Genomic DNA, 24,275 nt, shown 5'->3' with positions numbered 1-24,275 from the left:
ATGAAGAAAAATTAGGAAAATGATGTGTCCATGCCTGATGTTCTGATCCTCCGCAACACTTTTTGAGAACAGTTTAAGCACACATACAGAATTTTAATAAAGTTTGATTTTGAGTGACCAAGCACATGGACCAGTTTCTTCAAGATGGCTACCAGGTAAGATCATTTTTTTACAGTTAATTTGAAATATTGTCTTGTCAGAATGCTTACACGACATTTTGATTATCATTACCGCAACAGATGCTTATTAAATGTTAATTTAATTAATAGAAGCATAATACTTTGATTTTAAATGCATGTGCAGAATCAAATTATGTTCTTTCAGGTTTGTCATGTCATTTTGAAAATATGTCAGTGTTGATGTTTTCTGACTGTTGTGGTAATGAGATTTTTTTAGGACTAATTTTTGAAATTATGTTACAAAAAGTGTTAAATGATAAGTTAAAGTTTTTAAATTAATGTTCCCATTTATTCCAGGCTTTGTTTTTCAATGTCTGGTGGGAAAAAAGTAAATTTAAGTAATTTTTACATTTTCATGCTTGACATTTTTAAAACCAAGTTTTCGTGAGAATCACCAATCTACTCATCCTTTCACCTTGTATGATCCAAGAGCTGTCCCTGTGATGGAAGTGCCGTCTCCAAAGAGAACATCGCAACTTTTTCCATCACAGTCCATTATTACTGTGGCAAATTCGGCTTTCTCCACTCGGACCAGCTTATCTCCTGAAGTCAAATGCGTATGATAGTTTACTTTGTTTATATAAAGCTTCACAAGTATTGATAGTGAGTATCAGACTATCTAACCTGAGTTTAGATGTTGTTGCAGCTCCCTCTGCTGGTGTGAGGTGGTAATACGTGTACCGTCTGCATGATCCACTATCACAGTTCCATCTTTCCTTAGCACAGAGAGAACTTTGTCCTCTCGTGTGACCACAACCTACACATTTATTAACAACAAATGAGCTTTTAAAAGGTGTTATATGTGTATGTAAGCTGTTTGTATATGAATGATAAATGACTTACTGTCTCATTGAAGGGGTCTGTAGCATGATAGGCCAAAAGTGGCTGCACGCTGATTTGTTTTCCTGCTACAGAGGCGATTCTGAAGCCAGAGGGTGTCGTAGTGGTCCAAGAACCTCCAGTAACTTTGCATGTTGGCTTTTCTTTTTCTACTAAGTTAGTTTGAGTTAGGCTTGTGTCATCTGCAGATTCAGCCTTCCCTGCAAATTACAGAAGAGCTCACGTCTACTTTAGGTTCGTTTACTTGTGTGCTTATTTCTTTAAGCCCATTATTTATTCAAGCCCGTTTTAAACCTTTCAAAAGTAGTTGTATATTATAATAATGGAATATTATGTTAAATAAATGCCAAATATTACAGAACAAAGAAAATCTTTTAAAAGATGCTTTTAAACTTGAACTTGTATTATATTTGTCCACTGTGTGCTAACCAAGAGGAAATTGTTATTGCTCAGATTTGCTCTTTTATAATTCAGAAGATTTGATTACGTTTTTAGTTGTGCTTCATTTTAGAGGTAACCCATATGGCAAAAAAATTCTCTCCAAAAATATGTTTTAAATATATTCTAAGTACATGTTTTAATATGACATATAACATGATATAAATTAAGTATTATACCAACATATATTTATACCAACATATTCATTCAACGATTGTTGGATATGTGTTAATAATAAAACAAAAATAACGCTGTAGCATTATTTCTGAGAATGAGAGCTTTCATTTGATATAAGACTTGCCCATGTTTATCATATTTGAAAAATATGAAATATGTGAATATTAAATCATATAAAAAATTATGGGGGGGGGTGATAGTGTAAATTAAATGTAAATAACTTTCTTACAGTAAAAGATATCTCAAAGTGATGCATATCTGCAGAAAGTAGAGACTCTAAGCTTTCAAACAGTATCTCATATGTGTTACTGGGGTCCATGACTAGACCATTAAAGATTAAAAGAATATTTTATATTGAGTCAAAATACGAAATTTTGTACCCGGGACAGGGTCCTCAGGGTTTAAGAGGATAAAACTGTTTTTTATAAGTGTCAGAGAGATGTTTTTGCATGCTGCTTATAAATATACCAGTGGCGATATCTCATAACATGTTTTAATAGTCACGATGCGATTAAATAAATGATCAATGTCCACATTTAAAAGCTGCGGTGCTTACCTGCAGTTCCACGGTGTTTTCGCATTCTGATAAGAGAAATAGCTCCAGAAAGAAACGAGTGTTTATATTCCTCTTTCCAAGTGTTAATCATCCACACGATGTGACAAGACATTACTCCCATTAACTTTAACGTAACATCCAAGAGCACTGATCTTTGACGGAATAATAACTTCCGATTGGGGATTCACAGACTGATTTATGGACTAATGAAACACACGGAGAGTGTTTAAAAACAGGGCGTCTGTGTTTTTCCATTCAGAGATGAGCCTGTTTAGGACCTCCATTCACTAGGTGGCGGAATGATACGAAAGGTGAAGCGGTTACTGTGCCGTTATCAGTACAATATCGCATAGCTCTTAGCCAATTCGAGAACCAGAAAGAACTGTTGTATAAATATATATATATATATATATACCTACACTCACCTAAAGGATTATTAGGAACACCATACTATTACTATGTTTGACCCCCTTTTGCCTTCAGAACTGCCTTAATTCTATGTTGCATTGATTCAACAAGATGCTGAAAGCATTCTTTAGAAATGTTGGCCCATATTGATAGGATAGCATCTTGCAGTTGATGGAGATTTGTGGAATGCACATCCAGGGCACGAAGCCATGTATAAGTATATTTTTGCAGTTGAATATATACTTAATTTTAACCTTTTCAAACCTGTCATGTTTACAAATTTTTCTTCCAATGCAACGTATTTTTTGACCATTTGTTGTAGATTCTGATATATATATTGTTTTGTTTTTTTGCCATATGGGAGGCATCAACTCATAAACACATCAACTCATTATCTCATTAAACAAATGAGATAAAATACTTAATGTAGATTGTATTGGTAAAATAATCTGGATTTTGGGTAAACCTGATACAAAATGAATTTGTTGAAATTTGAACAATGGCAACAATGGCGGCTGGTGACGAGGGGCGCAAATTCAAAATATGTGTTCAGATTGTCGTGTGTTGCTCGTTATTTCAAAATATGTGTTAGTTGCATCATGTGAACCATGTACATCATGTGTCTTGTTAAAATACGTGCCTGCTGCACACGCGCCGAAAGGGTTTATGATAAAAGGCACGCTCACGTTCACAAAAATACACTAAACTCTGATTACACGTGAGATTAAGCGAGTGTCTGGCAAATGCGAGCATCACTTTTATCATGAACCCTTTCGACGCATGTGCAGCAGGCACTTATTTTGACAAGCACATGATGAACATGTTTCACACATATTTTGACATGGCGAGCCACACACGACAGGCTACACTGTAAAACAGTCAACTTAACTCAAACCATTTAAGGAAACCGGTTGCCTTAAACCATTTAAGTTTTAAAACACATACATTTAAGTACTGCGAACTTAAATCATTTGCAATTATGCACTTATATTTAAGTAGTGTGAACTTAAATATAAGTGCATAACTGCATATGACTTAATTTGTTTAAATTCACAGTACTCATATGTGTTTTAAAACTTAAATGGTTTAATGCAATCGGTTTCCTTGAATGGTTTGAGTTGAGTAAACTTTTAGGTTTTACAGTGTAGATACACATTTGCCTACTTCGTACCATGCGCCCTCAAAAAAAAGTCACCGGCCACCACTGCTTGGCAAATCTGAGCTCAGTTTGTGACATTGTTGAGAGACAATTTCTTAAACTTTAATGGAGACATTTGTGAGATTTCTGGAAAAAAATCTGAAATGCTGTACTGGATTACTTTAATTTACTCTATATATTTAATCTCATTGATGTCTAGGAGATGTAATATTAAGATAATAAAGAGAAATCTGTAATGTTTCTTATGTGAGTCAGTGTTAAGATGCTGTAATGTAATTAATTATACTGTAGCTCATTGACTCAAGAATTATTTTGTGCCCTAAACAAAGATTCAAATTGAAATCTAAAAGAATTGGACCCAGGTACTCCAAACAAAAACCTCTCTGGTAAATGCATGGTTTAAAAACATACATAAATATCCTAAGTGCATGGTAATTGTACCTTTTTTGTCTTGAATGCCTCTGGTGTTCACTGCAGGTTCTTTGATAGACTCTACTACATCCTCTGTGGATGTCTGAGGAGCGACTACACACACTGGGTCTGAGTCTGGACTTCTACTTACTGTACCGTCCGCAAACAGGACCTGAAACACAAACGCCTGCTTGTTACTCTGTATTACCTGATGAGAGTTATAACTGAAACATATGAATCAGGTCAATATAAATATACCTCAGTAGCTCCACCTTTCATGTGTTTTATGACCGCTCCTCTGCTTGTGATCACTCTTGAGACCTCAGTGTTTATGCTGATGTCTGATCCAGGCTCTGTGTTATAGTATCTCTGTTTTATCAGCAGAGACCGACTGCTAGAATGACCATCTGCAAAAAACACAGATAAGGTCTTACAGCAGCTGTCTGAGCCTTAAATGCATAGATAAACTATTGCACAATGATAGTCTATAAATAAAACATGCCTATTGTTTAATCCTTTCAAAATATATTCATGACAGTCCAGAAAAAAACATACTATATTGCCATAACAAAAATTTTATTTAAAATATATATAATATTTTATCCATTGCAAAATATGATGGGGACCCAGATGATGGCAAGACATACATATGAAGAGCCATAAAGGCCATTTTAAAAAATATTAGTCACCACCAAAATCAGTATTATATCAGGTCAGTATTAAAAAGTAAATTCTTCATTTTACGCAAAATCCAATATCCACCATGTTATTCTGTTACCTTTTCTACCTTTGTTTCCCAAAACGCGATAATCGCCACTCCTCCTTCTCTGCAGAATGCAATAAATCCGCTCAACAAATCACAGCGCACCATTCCACACATTGTAAACAATAATTGCGGCACTTTGAATACATTCTGAATCCTAGTTTTCCTCATCTACTTTATACTTCGTGATCACCAAACAAACAAAACCAAAATAATACTTTAATGGCATTGATAAACCTGTGGTGGTTTTCTGTGGCATTGAAGAAATGTAAGCCATCAAAATCGAATAATTTATGCGAGAGGCTCTTGGGAGACGGAAAAATGCTGACTGTTGCTTGTTCTTACACATTGACCGCAGGGGATCTTATGAAAAACTTTCCATTATTTTACTCGAAGTCAACGAAAATCGAACAGGACCAAAACTTTTTACAGCTAATATGACAAAGTAAGTGTTTTGATTAATGCCGAAGGGCACTATCTTACACCCGGCGCAATGCAGCGCAATGCGCGACGCAAGTGTCTTTCGCTAGTTTCCACTCTAATTTTCACGTTTAGCGCGGCATTGTTTAAATAGCAAATGCATTTGCGCCCCCTTTTGCGCCCATGGGCGTTCTGGTCTGAAAACGAGGTGGGTTCAGGCGCATTGTTGGCGCGTTGCTATTTTGAGGCAACTAAAATAGACTACGCCATTGACCAAGAAAAACCTGGTCTAAAGTCTAAAGTCAATGGCGCAATATGTTTTTTTGTTATTTAAAGAGCGCATTAGTAATATGCGCCTATAAACAGGAGGACAACGCGGGTTTGCTTATAGTACATGAATGCGCTGCAGCACAAAAATGCTTTTAAATATGAAAGATTAAAGGGTTAAATGTAAAAGATTATTATTGAGTCTCTTGGACATAAATGAGGACTAATTATGAGACGTTAGAAGGCGCAAAGAGCTGCTTCACCTGCAGCCTGGTAAGTAAATAAATGCTTTACTTTAAACAAATGCGTCTGCCTTTAAATGTCTTTTTTTTTTTAATGCTACCTCACGGATTTATTGTATATGATGGATGACTCTGTACCTGCGGATATGGTGAGATGAGAAAAATTTTTAAGTAGGCTAATGCTTAAAAAAACTCTTAGCTTAAAAAAACGCTGTCCAAAGTACTGAAACGTGAGGAGAGCCGTTTGTAAATTCTTTATCTCCTGTTTGTTACAAATAAAGTATTTTTACAGTACAACCCTTATCTTACGTATACTTGTAAATTATTTTTTGATGATATTGGATAGCCATACATTTAAAGCAATTACAAGCCTGCTTTTTACTTCCATGACTAAAAGAAAACGGGTTTTAAAGGTTTTAATAAAAAAATAACAATTTCAATACAAGTGAAAAACAACACAATTATTTAACATTAATCTTAAACTGGGGATCTTCTTCCTCCGCTTAGTTTTTCAGTTTACAAAGTCTGTCATCTAAATAGGGATTAGACATAGCGCCAGCGCAACTTGCTTTAAAAGGGGATGAGAGAGCTGAGTCTCTCATTGGTTTATTGCACGTTACGCCCAAAATACTCTCATTACAATAGAATCAACCCTTTTCGACCATGCGCTCGGCGCACAAACCATTTTTCCCGTCGTTAAATTAGCAAAAGTGGATTCGGACACGCCCATAGACGTTGCGCTGTGCGCTTTAGACAATGCGCTTAGATCATTAAAATAGGGCCCATAATGTTTATTTTTTTAATCAGTATACCACTAGTCAACTAAATGAACATGGCAAAGATGAATGCACATTTATATATTGATTCAATAGATTTATAGCATTTTGGGAAAAAAAACTTAGCATTTTGCAGAAATAATTATCAGTTTTTATAATATATCTTTGAAAATCAAATTATGGATTTGAATTTTTAATGTTATTATAACCTAAAGATGCTGAGTGAAAGTTTGTAACAGAAAATAGTGGTTTTCATCTTGTCACTTTCTTGGTATAGAAAACACGTTTTAACCTAAATTAGTCCAAATGGATTTATTGCGTTTTGGAACCAAACTCTTCATATACATACTTAAGTTATTATTCGTAATCAATATTTGAATACAAATGTCTCACGTGCTAAATCTTCAAAATTAAATTGCACGATGAGTCCATTGGGAACAGACACATGTAGACTGAGGAACGATGCAGAAGAAGAGGCGTCCATATGCTCACACTGTACTTCAGGAGAATCTACCTGAAAAAGCAATGACACACAAAGGTTTTTGTTAATACACACTGTAAGTTTCTCAGTTAGAGAACAAAAATTAATCAAATGCTTTTTTGATACAATAGTACCGGGGGAGCAACAGTTCCATCTTACAATTTCAATGACAACTTTATGTCCAGTCACCTGGTCCTGTAGCTGTTGGTCTGTAGAGAAGTTAGGGATTATCGGCCGGAGAATTTGAGCTTTTGACTTGCTCGGGTTGGTATGACTGCATGAGAGCTGAATGCCATTGGCCAGGACAGCATAGAAAGAGCCACATGTCTCTGTCTTACAATCTGTCTCGACTCCCAGAGTAGCTGAATTGGACAAAAAACAATATCTATAGGTGGAGTAGCATGCATTAACATCACCAATGAACATTTTATCACAAAACAAATGTCCAATAATTTTAGACTAATCTCATTTGTGCAACACACACCTTGTTTAATCCGCATATCACTGTCCTTCAGTTTATCCGCTTCTTTCTTTCTCTCTGTAATGTATGTGTAGAGGTGATGGCCATCCTTCTTCACACATATTTTCAACTGTCTCAACCCTGAAGATAAAAACTAATCTATTTAATAGTGTAATGTGTGTCTGTGTGTATATAAATTCAGTCTTTGAATGAGTTCAGATAAGATCATTTGGATATTCAAACCTTGTATGAAATGTAAACTCTCAACATCTATTTGCCCACCATCAGAGGGAAAGAGAGACTGAACTTCCCCATAGACCTGCACAAGTTTCCCATTTAAACTGTAGCCTGTAAATGCCTGCACAAAATACACACATTGTAGTCAATTTAATGATAAATTCAAATTTCACATTTTTTAAAGTCACCATAAAATTAGTCAATTTTGATATAAGTTACTATATATTTAAAGTAACATCAATTTCAGACAGACATTTGTTCTCCTTGTGCCTGTTGGTTCTTGAGGTGTCTCTATAACATCTCTGCTCTTGTCTTCAGTCAGTGTAACTGAACTGGGCGTTTTGGACATCATCTCTCTGCCCTTCCTTGAGGAAACCGGGGTTTTCTTGATCTCCTCTTTGACTTTTGGTGTGGCCTTCCCTCCTTTATCCTTTGTCTTTTTTAATTGCTCCTCCTCGTTTAATCTATCCTGCTCCATTTTCCATGCCTACAGAAAATATTTAAGAAAAAGACCATGTTTATCCTACTAATGAAGTCAAAGGGTACGTCAACCATCATTTATCAAAATATCGTAATAAAGAAGGAAACTTATACAGGTTTAGGACAACATGAAGGTGAGTAAATGATGACAACATTTTTGGGTGATCTATCCCTTTAAGACACCACAAATACAATATTTAGCCATTCACCACAACATAAATTCAGATATTCCTAAATTCTTCTTTATCTATCTTTCAGTAATGAAAAGAAAAGTGTTTGTACTCACTTTGAGAGAATCCTTTCTAATATATAATTCTGTGTCTGAGACTGGTGTGTCTAAAAGAAAAAAGTATTAATTTTAATATTTAAACACGCTATTATCCCATTCACAGTAACTGAGATGTGTTTTAATATATCTTTTCAAATACCAAATTGTACTCTAGTGTAATGAAAATAAGAATTGCACAATTCTGGGAATTTTGGAAACTTTCCATGGATATGACACAGGAATATATGGGAATTTTGGCACAAGGATAAAGATGAGTGATGTTGAAGAAACTAATGTTTGTATGTAATATAGTTTAAATAAATTACCCAAAATGTACAAATAATTTCCTTTAATTCCTTAAATTTCCAACTTGTAATATTTCCAAATTTTGGAAACTTTCCATGGAAATGACACAGAAATATATGGGAATTTTGGCACATGGATAAAGATGAGTGAGATGTTGAGGAAGCTAATGTTTGTATGTGATATAGTTTGTGTAAATTCCCCAAAATTTTGAATCATTTCCTTTAATTCCTTATGTTTCCAACTTGGAATATTTCCACATTTTGGAAACTTTCCAGGGAAATTACACAGAAATATATGGGAATTTTGGCACACGGATAAAGATGAGTGATATGTCAAAGAAGCTAATGCTTGTATGTGATATAGTTTGTGTAAATTACCCAACATTTACAAATAATTTCCTTTAATTTCTTAAATTTCCAACTTGGAATATTTCCAAATTTTAGAAACTTTCCATGGAAATGACACAGAAATATATGGGAATTTTGGCACACGGATGCAGATGAATGAGATGTGGAGGAAGCTAATGTTGGTATGTGATATAGTTTGTATAAATTACCCAAAATTTACAAATCATTTCCTTTAATTTCTTAAGTTTCCAACTTAACATTTTTCCAAATTTTGGAACCTTTCCATGGAAATTACACAGAAATATATTGAATTTTGTCACACGGATGACAATGAGTGAGATCTTGAGGAAGCTAATGTTTGTATGTGATATAGCTTGTATAAATTACCCAAAATGGATCTTTTTTCAAGGGCGTTCGATGCAAAGTTCATCACAACATGTATGTAGCCCGTCATGTGTGTGGTTCCTTTTTTCAATATGTGTTCTGCGTGTCGAGAGATCCTGTGTGCATCATGTGTCTTGTCAAAATAAGAACCTGCTGCAGACGCGTCTAAAGGGTTTATGATAAAAGAGACGCTCGCGTTTGCCAGATACTTGCATAATCTTATGCGTTATTAGAGTTTACTGTTAAGGGAGTGTCTTGCGTGTATTTTGTGAACGTGAGCGTCTCTTTTATCATAAACGGTTTTGACGTGTGTGCAGCAGGCACTTATTTTGACAAAACACATGATGGGCATGGTTCACATGACGCAACAAACACATATTTTGAAAACGCAAGCAACACACAACACTCCGAACACTTATTTTGAATTAGCGGCTCTTGGATGAGCAGTCACGAGCCGCCACTGCTATCTACATGCTCATGTTAAGGAAGTGATATATTAGACATCAGACACCTCTCTTCCTATCGGCCTCTGAAGGAGTTTGTATAAAAGTTCTCTCTTCCTCTTTCCTTTCCTGTTCCATTTGCCATTTTTCATCTTCTTGTTCGGTCCATTCACGAATAGAGTCGGACACATATTCCAAGTAGTTCCTACAAGAAGATGAATGTTATGAATATTAATTTGGTGCCTGGCCATAATAATGCAAAAATCATGATTTATAAACATGACATACATTCAGAATTTTAAAGTAGATTAAGATTTTTTTTTGGTTGAACTCTCCTTAAAATTAAATATATTGTGTTCAATTAATCATTTGTACCTGAACCCCACATCTGTGTGAAGTGATGCATTCCAAATTTCTTTGCAAGTCCTCTGAGGACTCATGAGATTATGGCAGATGACATATATAGCGTTGTCTCTGCTGCAGTAAAATCGGTCCACAAATCTATACATTTCAGATGCACACTGGAGGACCTAAATATGTGGAGAGATTCTGGTAGGATTTTCAAAACACAGCATTCCGAAATAATAAAAACAAGAATGATCTGCATGTGTAAGGGTCTGGTACCTGAGGGAAAACAGATGCATGGTGGTTCTCCACAAAATTCCAGCCTTCTAATCGTCGAATGAACGTCTTTTGGAGATCTGTCATCGTCAATTCATTACCCTGCATGATTACAGGTTTTAAGAGGTCAATACCATTTCATTTCCTTTTTTTTCAACAAAAAAGAGCAAAAATCCAATCACACCTTTTGCTTCTCAATCCCAGCAGAACTTCCTGCTGACCCTGTAACATAAAAATATTAGTTTTTTTATAACTATACTTAGAACTATTTGTATTATCTGTAAGTAAAATAGTATGTATGTGTGCTTTTACGTACTGTTTTTCCAATACAAGTGTTTGGCAAATTCAACAGGGTTGTCCCATGGTGTGAGGCTTGGAGGGTCTGATCCTTTCATATAGCCGTTGTCATCTATTGTAGTCAAGTTCACACTCTCAAACACAAACAGCTGAAGAAGCCTCTGTAGTTCAGACCAGCTCATTGACTCTGGCGATGCACATAGACCATGTAAACACACATTGCTATAGGCAGTACTGGTTTCCATTGACCTATATCTTCCTCACCATTAGTGCAGAAGTGCCGCAGCTCTTGAGATCTGCTCAGTCTATCATAGGAACTCGCAGGGAATCTAGACATCAGGCTGGTCCACACATAGCTTTTATTCATGATGTCTGCTTCAATTTTGATGGCATCAAACCCGTCCCGAACCTACAACATAAACACAGTGGGTTACATTAACTGTTTCATGCATACAATGCTCCAAACTTGCTCATACTGTATGTATATTCATATGCTCACAGATAACTGGTGGAGTCTTCTTTCCCTTTCATCGTGATGATTTATTAGGAGGGGTTGTTTCTGATCTGCATTCGTCGGTGTGTCCTGGATTCCAAAATCCTCCGTCATTTTCTGTCATTACACATACAAGATGTAAAAGTCTAGTAACTGTTGTTTCTGTTTTAACATTGGTCTGATAAACCAACTTTACCTTCCTTTCTTCTTCAGAAATTGGCAGGCGCAGCACAGATGAGACCATGTAACTGATTTGATCTTGATCGGGCTGCTCTGAATCGACTGATCCTGACATCACTTCCCGTTCTGAGGCCAACACCTGCACAGTATGCAATTTAAATTTAGGTTAACAATTTTATAAGATAAACTAAAATCATGCATAGTGCACTGATCACACACCTGCTCCAGCATGCAGTCCAGGATAAGTGGAACGGATGTCATTTCAGCAGGAATTTTGTTCAGTAAGTCATTGTAACATCGCATATCAACATCTGTGCTCAAAGCAGGAGATTCTGGCTCTGTTGAACAAACAAATTTTAATCTATAAATTGATTTTGTGCTCTTATGCTAAACAACAAAATATAAATAGCACATGAATTGAAAAATCACTTGAATATCTTTGGAAATACATAAGATCAAAAACAGTCTAACATATTTTTACCATTGACTTCGTCTTTCTTCCTTGGAGTTTGTATAACCTAAAACAAGAAACAAAAAAACAGCAGCCCATTAAAACTCTGAAATTTATGAAATTATCTGTTAAGGTAGTCTTCACCTTTTTGTGACATATTTTAACAGAATCACTGTTGTACTGAGGGGTCCCAAATTACCCAACTTAAACTCAAACCATTTTTACCCCTCCAACACTGCAAAAAAAAAGGATTTTTTTAGACAAAAAAATATCAAATTTAAGTGATTTTGTGCATAAAACAAGCCAAAAATCTGCCAATGGGGTAAGCGATTTTTTTCTTGAATTTTTCTTGAATTTAGTGTTTAAGAAAAATTTTCGAGATTTTTTGCTCACCCCATTGGCAAATTTTTTTGCTTGTTTTATGCACCAAATCACTAAAATGTGACATTTTTGGTCTAAAAACTAGACAAATTTTCTTGGGTCATTTTGCTCATCAAGAAAAATCATTTTTAATTCAAGAATTTGTACATAGTTTTACTGAAAACAATACAAAAATACTAAGAATTTTTTTCTTGAAAATAATTTTTTGCAGTGAAATTTGTGTGAAATAATAGTTTAAGAAGGTTTCAAAAGCCCCTAACCTAATCATAAATCTTAGTATTTTTGTCTTGGTTTCAGTAAAAATATCAAAAAATTTAATCTCAACTTATTTTTCTAGTCAATTTTGTTCAACAAGAAAATACGTCTAGTTTTTAGACAAAAAAAATACAAAATTTAAGCAAATTTGTGCTTAAACAAGCAAAAAAAATCTGCTAATGGAATAAGAAAATTTTTCTTGAAATAAGTTTACTTTATTTCATAAACACTTAATTCAAGAAAATGTTTCTTATTCCATTGGCAGATTTTATTTTGTGCTTGTTTCAAGTACAAATTCGCTTAAAATGTTATATATTTTTCAGAATTTTTAGATAAGAATTTTTATATATTTTTAGATATAATTTTTAGACAAACAAGACAAAAATACTAAGTAAGTATTTTTTGCAGTGAATCTGTCAATTCCTACAGAAAACAGCGTACTTAAAAGTTTACATTTATTTCAGACAGAAATCCTTTAAATTAGTTTTTTGCTAAATAATAGACAGTATCACTTTCTTTTAATAAAAATCAGGGGGACCCCCAAATTATATTTTTGTGCTTCAAAGGGGGTCCATCAATGCTTAAAGGAGGTCCGTGACCACCCCCCCTCCAAATTCGAACACTGGTTGTACTGCACCTCAGATGAGCTCTGCGGTCGGGACTGCTGATTGGGTCTGATGGCCACTGGCACCTGCATCATCCTAATGGAGCTGAGATAATGACTGTACTGTCTTCTCCAGTCCAGACTGTCATACACCAGACATGCTACACCCTCAAATACATCAGCACCAAAGGCCATCTAAAAGACAATATTTGATATATTGTATGTGGACAGGACATTTTATCATTATGTGTGATCCTTGAAAATCAAAATATCCTTCAAATGCAGCCAAAGTCGTTTTAAGAAAGTCGCGTCACTGAGCCACCATATTTGCAACATCTCCAGGTCTTGTCAGAACAATGTCATTCTTTATAACTGTTGACGATTGTAGACGATTTAACTGTTGATGATTAACTGTTGGCGGGCCTAGAGAGGCCATAGTGACCATTGCGATCTTCTCCATTTATATCAATTTAGACTCAGAATTTTGTTTCATACTTATGCTATGCAAAATAAGATGCAAAAATAATATATAAAAGTACTTCTGGTTTTAAATGGATTTTAAATTTGTTATATGTGACCCTGGCCTGGACCACAAACAAGCCATAAGGGTAATTTTTTTGAAAATTTATATTTTCTGAATAATGCTGAATAAATACAATTTGCATTGAAGTAGGGTTTCTTAGGACATTATTTGGCAAAGATACAACTATTTGAAAATCTGAAATCTGAGGGTGCAAAAAAACTAAATAGTGATAAAATCGCCTTTAAAGTTGTCCTAATGACGTCTTTAGCAACACATATTAATAATGATAAATACATTTTTGCTATATTTACAGTACGAAAATTACCAAACAATATTTTTATCTTTACATAATATCCTATTTTTGGCATAAAATGGATAATTTTGACCCATAGAATGTATTGTTGGGTATTGCTACAAATATATCCGTGGTACCCATGACTGGTTTTGTCTTCGAGGGTCACATATGCACAATCGTTTACAATATATCAAACAAAATTAAAACCGCAAATGTAAAAATGTACAGAATGTTACTATATGCAGTACAAGTAAATAGACTTTTTTCTAGTCACCATGGCTTCAGCGTTGCCTTTGTCCTGGGGCAGCAGATGCATTTTTACACTGTAGCTCAATCTGGCCACATCACCGAGTCTGGATCCCACGTTCCCACTGTTCAAGACCTGATCCAACTGCTTCCAAAACACATCTAACTCTTGCTGCCTCCTTCGCTTCAAAGACCCAACTTCTGAACAGGACGAAATTTTATATGCTTACACACCTGCATTTTTAAATCTCATTTTAAAAGTATTAGATCAATAAAACAATTAACTTACCCTTATCTTCATGTGAATTGTGATCGTCTGATAATGTTTCTTTGGGAGCCTCTGATTGGTCTTCTCTTTCAAAGCCTAGTTTAATAACATTGGATACATAGATACCCAAAGAGTTCAATGCAGAGATTAGATGGGGCCGGTTGAACCCCATCATCAGGATGTAATGTTGCGGGCCGTCATCTGGCTCATCATCTGCACAGAGATCAAAGAAATTAAAACATATGAAAGAAATTGTTATTCTAAGAACCTTTGAAATGTTCTTTGAGGAACCAAACATTTTTCTTGTATGGCATTGCTGTGTAAAACATACATTTTGAACAGATGAATTCTGCACATTATCAAGTTCATTTCATGTCTATGGCTATGCATAGTTTGTGTAATATCTGTGTACACTTCAGTCAGACCTCACCTATGTATTCGGTAGTGTGCTCCTCTTCGCCTCTGCGTTTAAGTTTGGTGTTCTTGGTTGGAAGAGGAAGCTCAGCAGCTGTTTTCCCTTTTGCTTTACCTCCCTGGTCCTTACTGGCAGAATTAACTCCTGCTTTCTCCTCTACAGCCTTAAAGGAGAGACAAATGTATGTATATATATATTTAATTACATATAACCATAACATAAGCGGCAAAAATCGCTCACCTTCTTTTCAGCGGTTCTCCTTTCAATGTCATAGTTTTTGATGGTTAGAAGCTGGAACTTTATCAGTTTTGCCATCAGATCCACAGTAATATTTTCTCCAGAATCCATAAGTGACTTTGCAACTTCAGTCACCTACAAATGGACATAATTGCATGGAAAGCAACAAAACAGATCACTTTTTTTGTTTTTTTAAAAGTAGCACACGACTCACAGAGGTTTGTGACTGTGACTATACTCTGTATAATAAACAGTGTTGGGGGTAATGCATTACAAGTAACATGCATTACGTAATACTATTACTTTTCTGAAGTAACGGGTAAAGTAACGCATTACTTTTTAAATGTACACATAAATATTTGAGTTACTGTTTTAAAATTACTTTTTTTAGTTTAATTAATTTGATTTAAAAAAATTATGTACTAAGTTAAACTGAACATAGTCACATTATGGACTCTATGCGTACACGCCTGTGTGGGAACAGTTTGAGTCAGAAACTGGGATGGCAATTTCTGAATGCATAACTTTTCAGTCATAAAAAACACCTGTAAGGCCTGAAGGAGATCAAGCCTCAGCCAAGAAAAAGTAACGCAAAAGTAACTAAAAAGTAACGTAAGCATTACTTTCCATGAAAAGTAACTAAGTAACGCAATTAGTTACTTTTTTGGGAGTAACTTAATATGATAATGCATTACTTTTAAGAGTAACTTTCCCCAACACTGATAATGAATAACAATGCCCACCTCAAAAAACATGGGAACATCTTTAGTCTTTCTTGACTTTGGGTTTCCTAGTTCATTGATCTGTGACACAGAAATTGTATTTTTATTTAACATTATTACACTGTAATATTACCCAATACACAATATTGCATTGTGTGGTTATTTATGATATGCATTATCATTATATTAAAAAAATCTAACATCAGACCTTTTCCAGAGTGTTTTCCCACGACAGCGCACTGAATAGCTTGCGCAGAGGTCTTTGAACGGCCTGTAGCAAGGCATTAATAAGCTCTTCATCCTCTGCACTTTCTGCCTGCACCAAGGACACACTGACCCTCCAGTCATTCTGAAATCACACACCATTCAAATCACATAAAATTACTTGCATTCTGAAATGTTTACAAACTCTGCATTGCTTTAATGTTTACTGCAGTAAAATAGCAAATAGACAGTTTGCATTCCTTTATTTGACCAATATCTTATAGGGGATATTTCACAAGACTTTTGAAACATGTAAAATAAATGTTTGGTGTCTCCAGAGTACGTATGTAAAGTTTTAGTTCAAAACACCATATAGATAATTTATTATAGCATGTAATGTGTGAGCAATTTTTTTTTCTTTTGGGTGTGTCCTTTTAAATGCAAATGAGCTGATCTCTGCACTAAATGGCAGTGCCTTGGTTGGATAGTGCAGATTAAGGTTCGATATTATCCCCTTTTGACATCACAGGGGGAGCCAAATAGATTTTTTCACATGCTTGTTTACCAAAACTAAGTTACTGGGTTGATCTTTTTCACATTTTCTAGGTTGATAGAAGCACTTGGGATTCAATTATAGCACTCACACATGGAAAAAGTCCTCTTTAACATAAATTAATTAATTTAGCATTCTGTCTTAAAAGGACGAGCTTGGTCCCCAGTCTGAGCTCAAGCTCTGAGCTAACACCCCTGACTGCAGAATTGGATTAAATGAAGTAAATTACAATAGGGGATGCCCAAAGAACTGCTGCAGGTGGAAGATAGGTGGCTGTTTATTGTTTTTTTCCCAATACTAATGGTTTATGCTAAGTTAAGAAATTTGTTTAAATATCATATACAGTTGAAAGAAAAAGTATGTGAACCCTTTGGGCTTACTTGGATTTCTTCATAAATTGGTCATAAAATGTGTTCTGATCTTCATCTCAACAACAACTTCAAGTCACAACAAAAGAGAAACTAATACCGCACAAACATTATACGTTTTCATGTTTTTATTGAACACAACATGTAAACATTCATAGTGCAGGGTGGAAAAAGTATGTGAACCATTGGGTTTAATAACTGGTTGACCCTCCTTTGGCAGCAATAACCTCAACCAAACGTTTCCTATAGTTGCAGATCAGACCTTTTGTTCTTCACACATAGCGTTGTGTGTTCTTTCCAAACAACTCAATTTTGGTTTCATCTGTCCACAGAATGTTTTGCCAGTAGTGCTGTGGAACATCTAGGTGCTCTTTTGCGAACTTCAAACGTGCTGCAATGTTTTTTTGTACAGCAGTGGCTTTCTCCGTGGTGTCCTCCCATGAAGTCCATTCTTGTTTGATGTTTTACTTATTGTAGATTTCTCAACAAAAATGTAAGCATGTGCCAGAGATTTCTGTAAGTCTTTAGCTGACACTCTAGGATTGTTCTTCACCTCATTGAGTATTCTGCGCTGTGCTCATCTTTACAGGACGACCATGCATAGGGAGTGTAGCAACAGTGCTGAACTTTCTCCATTTGTAGAGAATCTGTCTTACCGTGGACACACGGACATCAAGGCTTTTAGAGATAATTTTGTAGCCCTTTCCAGCTTTGTGTAAGTCAACAATTCTTGATTGTAGGTCTTCTGAGAGCTCTTTTGTGCGAGGCATGGTTCACATCAGACAATGCTTCTTCAGAACAGCAAACTCAAAACTGGTGTGTGTTTTTTATTGGACAGGGCGGCTTTAATTAACACATCCAATCACATCACATTGATTGGACCCACTGATCTATATAAATGACTGGATTGCGCATGACGTCACACTTGTGAAGCCACCGCGCCGCCATGTTGGTATACCCAAACGTTCTATTAAATCAATGGACGTTATCAGATTTTAATGATAAAACATCACTTTACTCGTCTTCGTTTTTATATGTGAAGTTACCATGTACAATATTACAACACAAACGTCCAAAGCATGTAAATAGTTATTTACTGAAAGTTGTACATTTTGCGTTTTAAACAGTTATTATACATTCATCTTTATTACAGTATCAGGTCAGCAGACAGACCGCAGCATATTTAGTATTAATGACAATAAACGTGCTCATTCTGAAATCTAAATAAATAATCATGCTTTGTACCGTATGTGTATGCAATAATTTGCTAGTTTTGTAATTATGTTATCTAAACTTACAAGTTACTTAAACTTATTTAGAGAAATAACGCTGACCGTCACAGTGTAGCTGAATGTCAAACAAAACTTTATTTATACCCGTGTCATTAACAAATGCAACAGACACACTCACCTTAACGGTTTTTTATAAATCCATTATCCTGCCCGATTAAAACATAAACATTGCAAATAACACCAGAATTAACAAATAATTAACGTACACATATCTTAAAAATTAACCTTATGTAACTGATACGCTGTAAAGGGGGTACATTTTGATCATGACTTTGAATGGAAGTCAATGACGCTCTCTACCGGTTGGGTATACCAAGATGGCGGCTCAAACTATGCGCTGGCTTCACCTCACGCAGTTACGTTAAGCGTTCTATGCGCAATCCAGTCATTTATATAGATCAGTGATTGGACCCCAGGTTGGCTGACTCCTGGCTCCAATTAGCTTTTGGAGAAGTCATTAGCCTAGGGTTTCACATACTTTTTCCACCCTGGGCCTGCACTATGAATGTTTACATGTTGACTTCAATAAAAACATGAAAACGTATAATGTTTGTGAGGTATTAGTTTAAGCAGACTGTGTTTCTCTATTGTTGTGACTTAAATGAAGATCAGAACACATTTTATGACCAATTTATGAAGAAATCCAAGTAAGCCCAAAGGGTTCACATACTTTTTCTTTCAACTGTACATAGGATCAAATAATAAAGAAACAACAATAAACAAAATTATTAATTTATTTAACATACTGTCTGTCTCTACTCACCTGTCTGTCTACCTACCTATGTCTGTCTATCAATTCAACCTCAAGCTTTCAAAACTACTTTTTAAACTAGTTTAAACTTTCAGACTAAGCTTTCTCATACCAACATTAAAGTTTGTCTTCAAAATGTACTGTAAGTTGATATATTACCTCCTCAAACACAGCAGCAGACAGAGCTGAGTCCCAAGCTTTCCCAGAAGCTGCTCTGGCAGGATTAACTCCAGATGGAGTAACACTTTTATTACGTTTGGGGGGCATTTCACGTTATTACATTCACGAATGCCACACGTACAAATTAAAATATATTTACTATTTTTTTTATAGCGAATTGTGTTAGCCAAAGTTTGCCTGTCTGCCCAAAGTTTCTAAAAGCGTTGCTGTAACCCAGGCAACTTAACGCGGCTACGTTATCTCAACGCGACGCGAGTTTCCAAAGGCCACGCATGCGCACACGGAATATAGAGCGTAGCGTCATCGGTCTGCGTCCGCGCGAATTATGGCGAGTAAAAAGAATTCACTTCTTTCCTCTCTAGCGGCTTATGGGGATGATTCAGAGCCAGATTCAGACCCAGACACCGATGATCAAGGTATATATATGATAAATAATATAAAACAAGTGACAAACATTGGTGTTTTTATGTAGTTAATGTTAGGGTGCTAGCTAACGTATGCCTGCTGACGTCTTCTTTACAGTAATCATTATTTAGAAAGCATGATTATGCTACATAAACTTATGTTATGAGTTTAAAACTAGATATTTACCTGTTTGATTAAAAGTTATTATTACCGGGCAACCTGTAGTGCTTTGGTGGTTTGTTCCCTTTTTTCCCTTAGCTTAGTTAAATTTAGCATCTTTATATTCATTTAGATTACGGCTAACACTTTTACTACAAAATGCCTTTGTTATTATTATTATTATTATTAAGGTAATGGTTACTTTGTATTAGACACCTCCCCTGTCATTTAAAAATGAAAAGGCAATAAAGATTGTCATAGCTTTCATCTCTGTTGAAAGAAGATCCTTAATTAATAAAAAAAAAAAAAATACACCATTTACAATAACTGAATTTTCTTTGTGTATAACTATTATATATTGGTATATTACCATAAACTATATATTTTTGTTATTGTCCATATAATCCTTGTTTGTCACATGCAAGAAGGATTGGTTGATATGGTTTAAAGTGTTATTTTGGGCATTCATTCATATTAACACCATAATAAAATATGTGAATATATCTGCCATATATCTGCCATATAAAACGTACTTCTTTAATTTTAGATGCATCAGACTCTCACACTGGATTGGTTTCGGCCAGTTACGGGGACGATGATCTAAGTCGTGTAGAGGAAGCAGATGAGAAGGAGTCTGAGAACGAGGACAGTGATGACAGCACCAAAAATTCGGTCAGTTTTTTGAAGGTTTTCTGAAGGGCATTTTATTTACATAGTCTGTTGTTTTTCAGTGAAGTCAAGTTCATTGCCATTTATAGAATCTAATCTTTAAAGAGCACCAATAGTCCGATTCACGATTTTACTTTCCTTTGGTGTGTAGGTGTGTATTAGTACATGTTAACGATATGCAAAAGGTACATACCTAAAGTAAACTTTGACGCGAGTTATCGTCTCCAACGTAAAAAAAAATCAATTTTCTTGGACTACAACAAACACACGGATTGTAGGCAACAGTTTACTTCCTGAGATTGGTGACATAGAGAAGACCAACATTATCATAATTCCTCCCGCTTTGACCCACAGCCTGTAAGTTAAAACCTGTCAGCATTGCATTGTGAGCAAATCTTTTAAACATGGTAAGGATTGTCACATTTCCGTCAGATGTATTCAGACCAATCACAACGTACAGATTAGCTGGCCTATCAGGGACACAGAGCTTTTCAAATTCATGCATTCAGAAGGAGATTGAAATCTGAAAATAATCTTTATTTAACCATAAACCACGCAAACACATTGTATTATACCAAATACACAAATGTTGTTTTTTAGCAATGAAAAAGGGGCCCTTTAAATGTGATGTGTGTGCTTTTATCAATGTTAAAATCAATTCTATCCTAAAATTAATATGCAGAAAGACTTGAGTATGCAATTTTTTATATGATTCCTCTTTAAAAGTAACATTGGGCTCCAAAATGCTGTCAAAAGATTGCTATGTTTTGCAGCATATGTATTTGAGCATCCCAACCAGTCCCACATAGTAATAAATGAAACCAGTGTTAAATTTTGGATAAAACTGCCTGTTTAACTGGCTGGCAGGTTTTAAAGACAAAGGTCTACAGTTGCATATGTCTTTTATTCTAAACCGCATATAGCTCTATCTTTTGAAGTTTTCATGTAACCCCTCACTATAGCATAATGACTCCAACTAGGTTGTTATGATTCCAATAATTCGTGCAGTGTCTCTCAATTAGGTTTTTTGAATTTGTATCATCTGCCATTAATCCTTGATATTTTAGTTTATACATTCAACAGGTCATGTATGAGGTTACATCATCTCACTGACTTTGTGATATGTCAAGAGTGTTCAGTGTTGTGTGTGATATAAGCCATCATTTCATGCATTTGAAAAAGATGGCAAGCAAAAGGGGATCTAGCGTGATGTTTAGGGCATAATGTTTCTAACCTTGTACTCCTGAAGGTGGAGCCCTTGTATGTAATTTTGGGAATGTAGTAAGGTGCCAAATAAGAGCCAGATGGGTTAAAGAATAAAAGGAATTGTCAACATCAATTATAAAGTATTGTTTGAGGTTGAGCCAGTTATTGTATTTTTATACAAGATTTATTACATTTTGAAAATTGTGTTTTATAATGAATATTGAGGTCATCCTATCACTGTAACAGTAAGCAGTCTGTGATGCCCTGTTGTTTTTGTTTTCAGGAAGAGGAGGATTCAGACTCAGGACGAACCCAGGACAATGTTAAGGTATTTTACTTCACCCTAAATTCCTTCCCTGACTGCTTAAGGGTTTAAGAAATAAATCCTAAGGCACACCTTCCTTCAATGTGATGCTATTTTATGACGATTGGCTTCAGACCAAGAGAGAATAGCAATGGACAACATGTTTTAAAACATTTTTAAGTTTTTTGGGGGGTTATTATGATATGAGAGTAAAGTTCATTTTTAATGTCAAGTTTATACCCCTGTACTTTCATGTTAAACATTGTTTAAAGACTATATTGACATTAACACCTAATTGACAGTAACACCAAGGTTTTGTATTATAACTGTAAAAAACTGCGGGAAGTATAATCTATTTGATATTTATATAGTACCTTAAAGTAAAATAATCCTGGTGGTGTATGCAGTGGTGCTATTTGTATGTACATTGATTAGATATTTTATTTTATTTTTATGTTGTTTTTATGAAACATCTTGGAGACTGTAATAGAGAAGACTTGTAGTTGTGAATTCATGAGCAGTGTTTGACACTGTTAGCATGGATGCAAATGCTGAGTAATCTAAAAGGAATTTAAGCAGGAGTACAAAGCACAGCAGAGGCAAGTTTTCTCATGCATTGAACTGACTTTATCATCATAATAGTAGCTTGATGGTACATTATTTCAGAACCACACCCCAAAGATCAAAATTTGTACTTCACACTTAAAGTACTAAATGCACTAAAAGCAGTGTTTTGTAATGACATTATCGTAGCAAAGCTACATTTAAAGTTGCCAAATGTTAGGGTTTTATTTGCTATCTCTAATTATATGTGTTCAGTTCATTTCTGTCCTTGATTGCGTCTCAAAGTATCATTTTTTTCTTTGAATTTTTAAGAATATTCTAAATACCAAAAACAGTGCCTCATTGGTCAAGTTTTAAAAACCTGTCCATATGACTTTTGTTATAGTAAATTCGACTAGTGATGCACCGATGTATCGGCCACCGATATTTATCGGCCGATTTTTGATGAATTTGAAACCATCGGCATATCGGCAATAGCACGAGAATGGCCGATACCGATTGTTTATTAATTAACTGCATAAAGAAATCCGTTATATGTAAAAAAAAAATGAGTTAATGTTGTTAATAAAATAAATGCTGAATAGCAAAAACTACTTTTGAAGGTTGTCATGCTGTCTTATTATATTTGTTTTAGCTTAATTTGTGCCTCTCTTATTATGTTGGTCAGTTGAATGTTAATTAGATCCAATCCATGTTCAGTAAAAATAATTTGATGCAGAAATAAACTAGCTAATAGACCAACTGTATAGTATTGTATACAAGTGTTTAATATCGGTATCGGACAGAAGTTGTCTGTTTAAATCGGAATCGGTATCGGCCCAAAAAAATCCTATCGGTGCATCCCTAAATTCGACAGCTTTTGTGTAAGGACCGACTGAGGTTGAAATCTCTGTACACAAAAACCTTCCGTACACTTTCTTATCTCATTTCCCATTCTAAATCGTAGATCTGCTAGTTTGTATCATGGCACACAGATTTTTCTTTAATGTTTCAGCAAAAAATAACAGCATACGATTTTATAACAACCAGTGTTGGATGTAACTAGTTACTACGTAATTAATTACTGTAATTTAATTATTTTCCTTAAAGTAAACTAAGGGATTACTCTTATTTTTCCAGTAATTTAATTACAGTTACTTTTGATGTAATTGAACTAAATACCGTGTATGGACTATATAATGCAATAGTGGATTAATTTAAAGGAAAACACCACAATTTTTCAATATTTTACTATGTTTTTAACCCAACTTAGACGAATTAATACATGCCTATCTTTTTTCAATTTGTCACATAATCTTTGCACAATGCGTTGTGAATGTGTTAGCATTTAGCCTAGCCCCATTCATTCCTAAGGATCCAAACGGATGAATTTAGAAGCCACCAAACACTTCCATGTTTTTCCTATTTAAAGACTGATACATGAGTAGTTACACGAGTAAGTATGGTGGCACAAAATAAAACGTGGCGTTTTTTTAAGCGGATAAAAATGAGAACTGTATGGGGGAAGAGCACTTAGTTTGCAGCACTTCGACCTCGGCACGCAGTAACATCATCACTCCTGATTATTCCCCCTTTCGTTCAAACTTTCGA

The 24,275-nt window shown here is 35.1% G+C and overlaps 2 protein-coding genes across 2 annotated transcripts in view; one reads left to right on the top strand and one right to left on the bottom strand.

Annotated features, from left to right (window-relative positions):
• spag17 (sperm associated antigen 17) overlaps positions 1-19,613 on the bottom strand; it is a 34,497-nt gene extending 14,884 nt beyond the window's left edge. Inside the window, exons 1-29 of the mRNA XM_055167603.2 lie at positions 19,358-19,613; positions 16,239-16,379; positions 16,052-16,111; positions 15,312-15,443; positions 15,087-15,234; positions 14,678-14,869; positions 14,417-14,589; positions 13,358-13,519; positions 12,115-12,151; positions 11,853-11,971; positions 11,650-11,772; positions 11,460-11,570; positions 11,225-11,369; positions 10,980-11,147; positions 10,848-10,885; positions 10,667-10,765; positions 10,418-10,572; positions 10,111-10,247; positions 8,581-8,630; positions 8,068-8,301; positions 7,821-7,935; positions 7,602-7,718; positions 7,307-7,479; positions 7,030-7,150; positions 4,427-4,575; positions 4,199-4,340; positions 1,023-1,219; positions 804-936; positions 595-722 (exon numbers count right to left, since the gene is read on the bottom strand). Of these exons, the coding sequence (XP_055023578.2) occupies positions 595-722; positions 804-936; positions 1,023-1,219; positions 4,199-4,340; positions 4,427-4,575; positions 7,030-7,150; positions 7,307-7,479; positions 7,602-7,718; positions 7,821-7,935; positions 8,068-8,301; positions 8,581-8,630; positions 10,111-10,247; positions 10,418-10,572; positions 10,667-10,765; positions 10,848-10,885; positions 10,980-11,147; positions 11,225-11,369; positions 11,460-11,570; positions 11,650-11,772; positions 11,853-11,971; positions 12,115-12,151; positions 13,358-13,519; positions 14,417-14,589; positions 14,678-14,869; positions 15,087-15,234; positions 15,312-15,443; positions 16,052-16,111; positions 16,239-16,379; positions 19,358-19,465 (3,807 nt within the window). The 5' untranslated portion in view covers positions 19,466-19,613. The remainder of the gene's footprint in view (positions 1-594; positions 723-803; positions 937-1,022; positions 1,220-4,198; positions 4,341-4,426; positions 4,576-7,029; positions 7,151-7,306; positions 7,480-7,601; positions 7,719-7,820; positions 7,936-8,067; positions 8,302-8,580; positions 8,631-10,110; positions 10,248-10,417; positions 10,573-10,666; positions 10,766-10,847; positions 10,886-10,979; positions 11,148-11,224; positions 11,370-11,459; positions 11,571-11,649; positions 11,773-11,852; positions 11,972-12,114; positions 12,152-13,357; positions 13,520-14,416; positions 14,590-14,677; positions 14,870-15,086; positions 15,235-15,311; positions 15,444-16,051; positions 16,112-16,238; positions 16,380-19,357) is intronic.
• Positions 19,614-19,634: 21 nt separating this feature from the next.
• The window catches only part of sap30bp (SAP30 binding protein), a 46,906-nt gene continuing 42,265 nt past the window's right edge, over positions 19,635-24,275 (top strand). Inside the window, exons 1-3 of the mRNA XM_055167611.2 lie at positions 19,635-19,794; positions 20,490-20,614; positions 22,101-22,145. Coding sequence (XP_055023586.2) covers positions 19,704-19,794; positions 20,490-20,614; positions 22,101-22,145 — 261 coding nt within the window. The 5' untranslated portion in view covers positions 19,635-19,703. The remainder of the gene's footprint in view (positions 19,795-20,489; positions 20,615-22,100; positions 22,146-24,275) is intronic.

Source organism: Misgurnus anguillicaudatus, chromosome 5, assembly GCF_027580225.2.
Source record: "Misgurnus anguillicaudatus chromosome 5, ASM2758022v2, whole genome shotgun sequence".
NCBI classification, from domain to species: Eukaryota; Metazoa; Chordata; class Actinopteri; order Cypriniformes; family Cobitidae; genus Misgurnus; species Misgurnus anguillicaudatus.
Note: the sequence above shows the minus strand (reverse complement) of the source record. Positions and strands in the feature narration are given on the sequence as shown.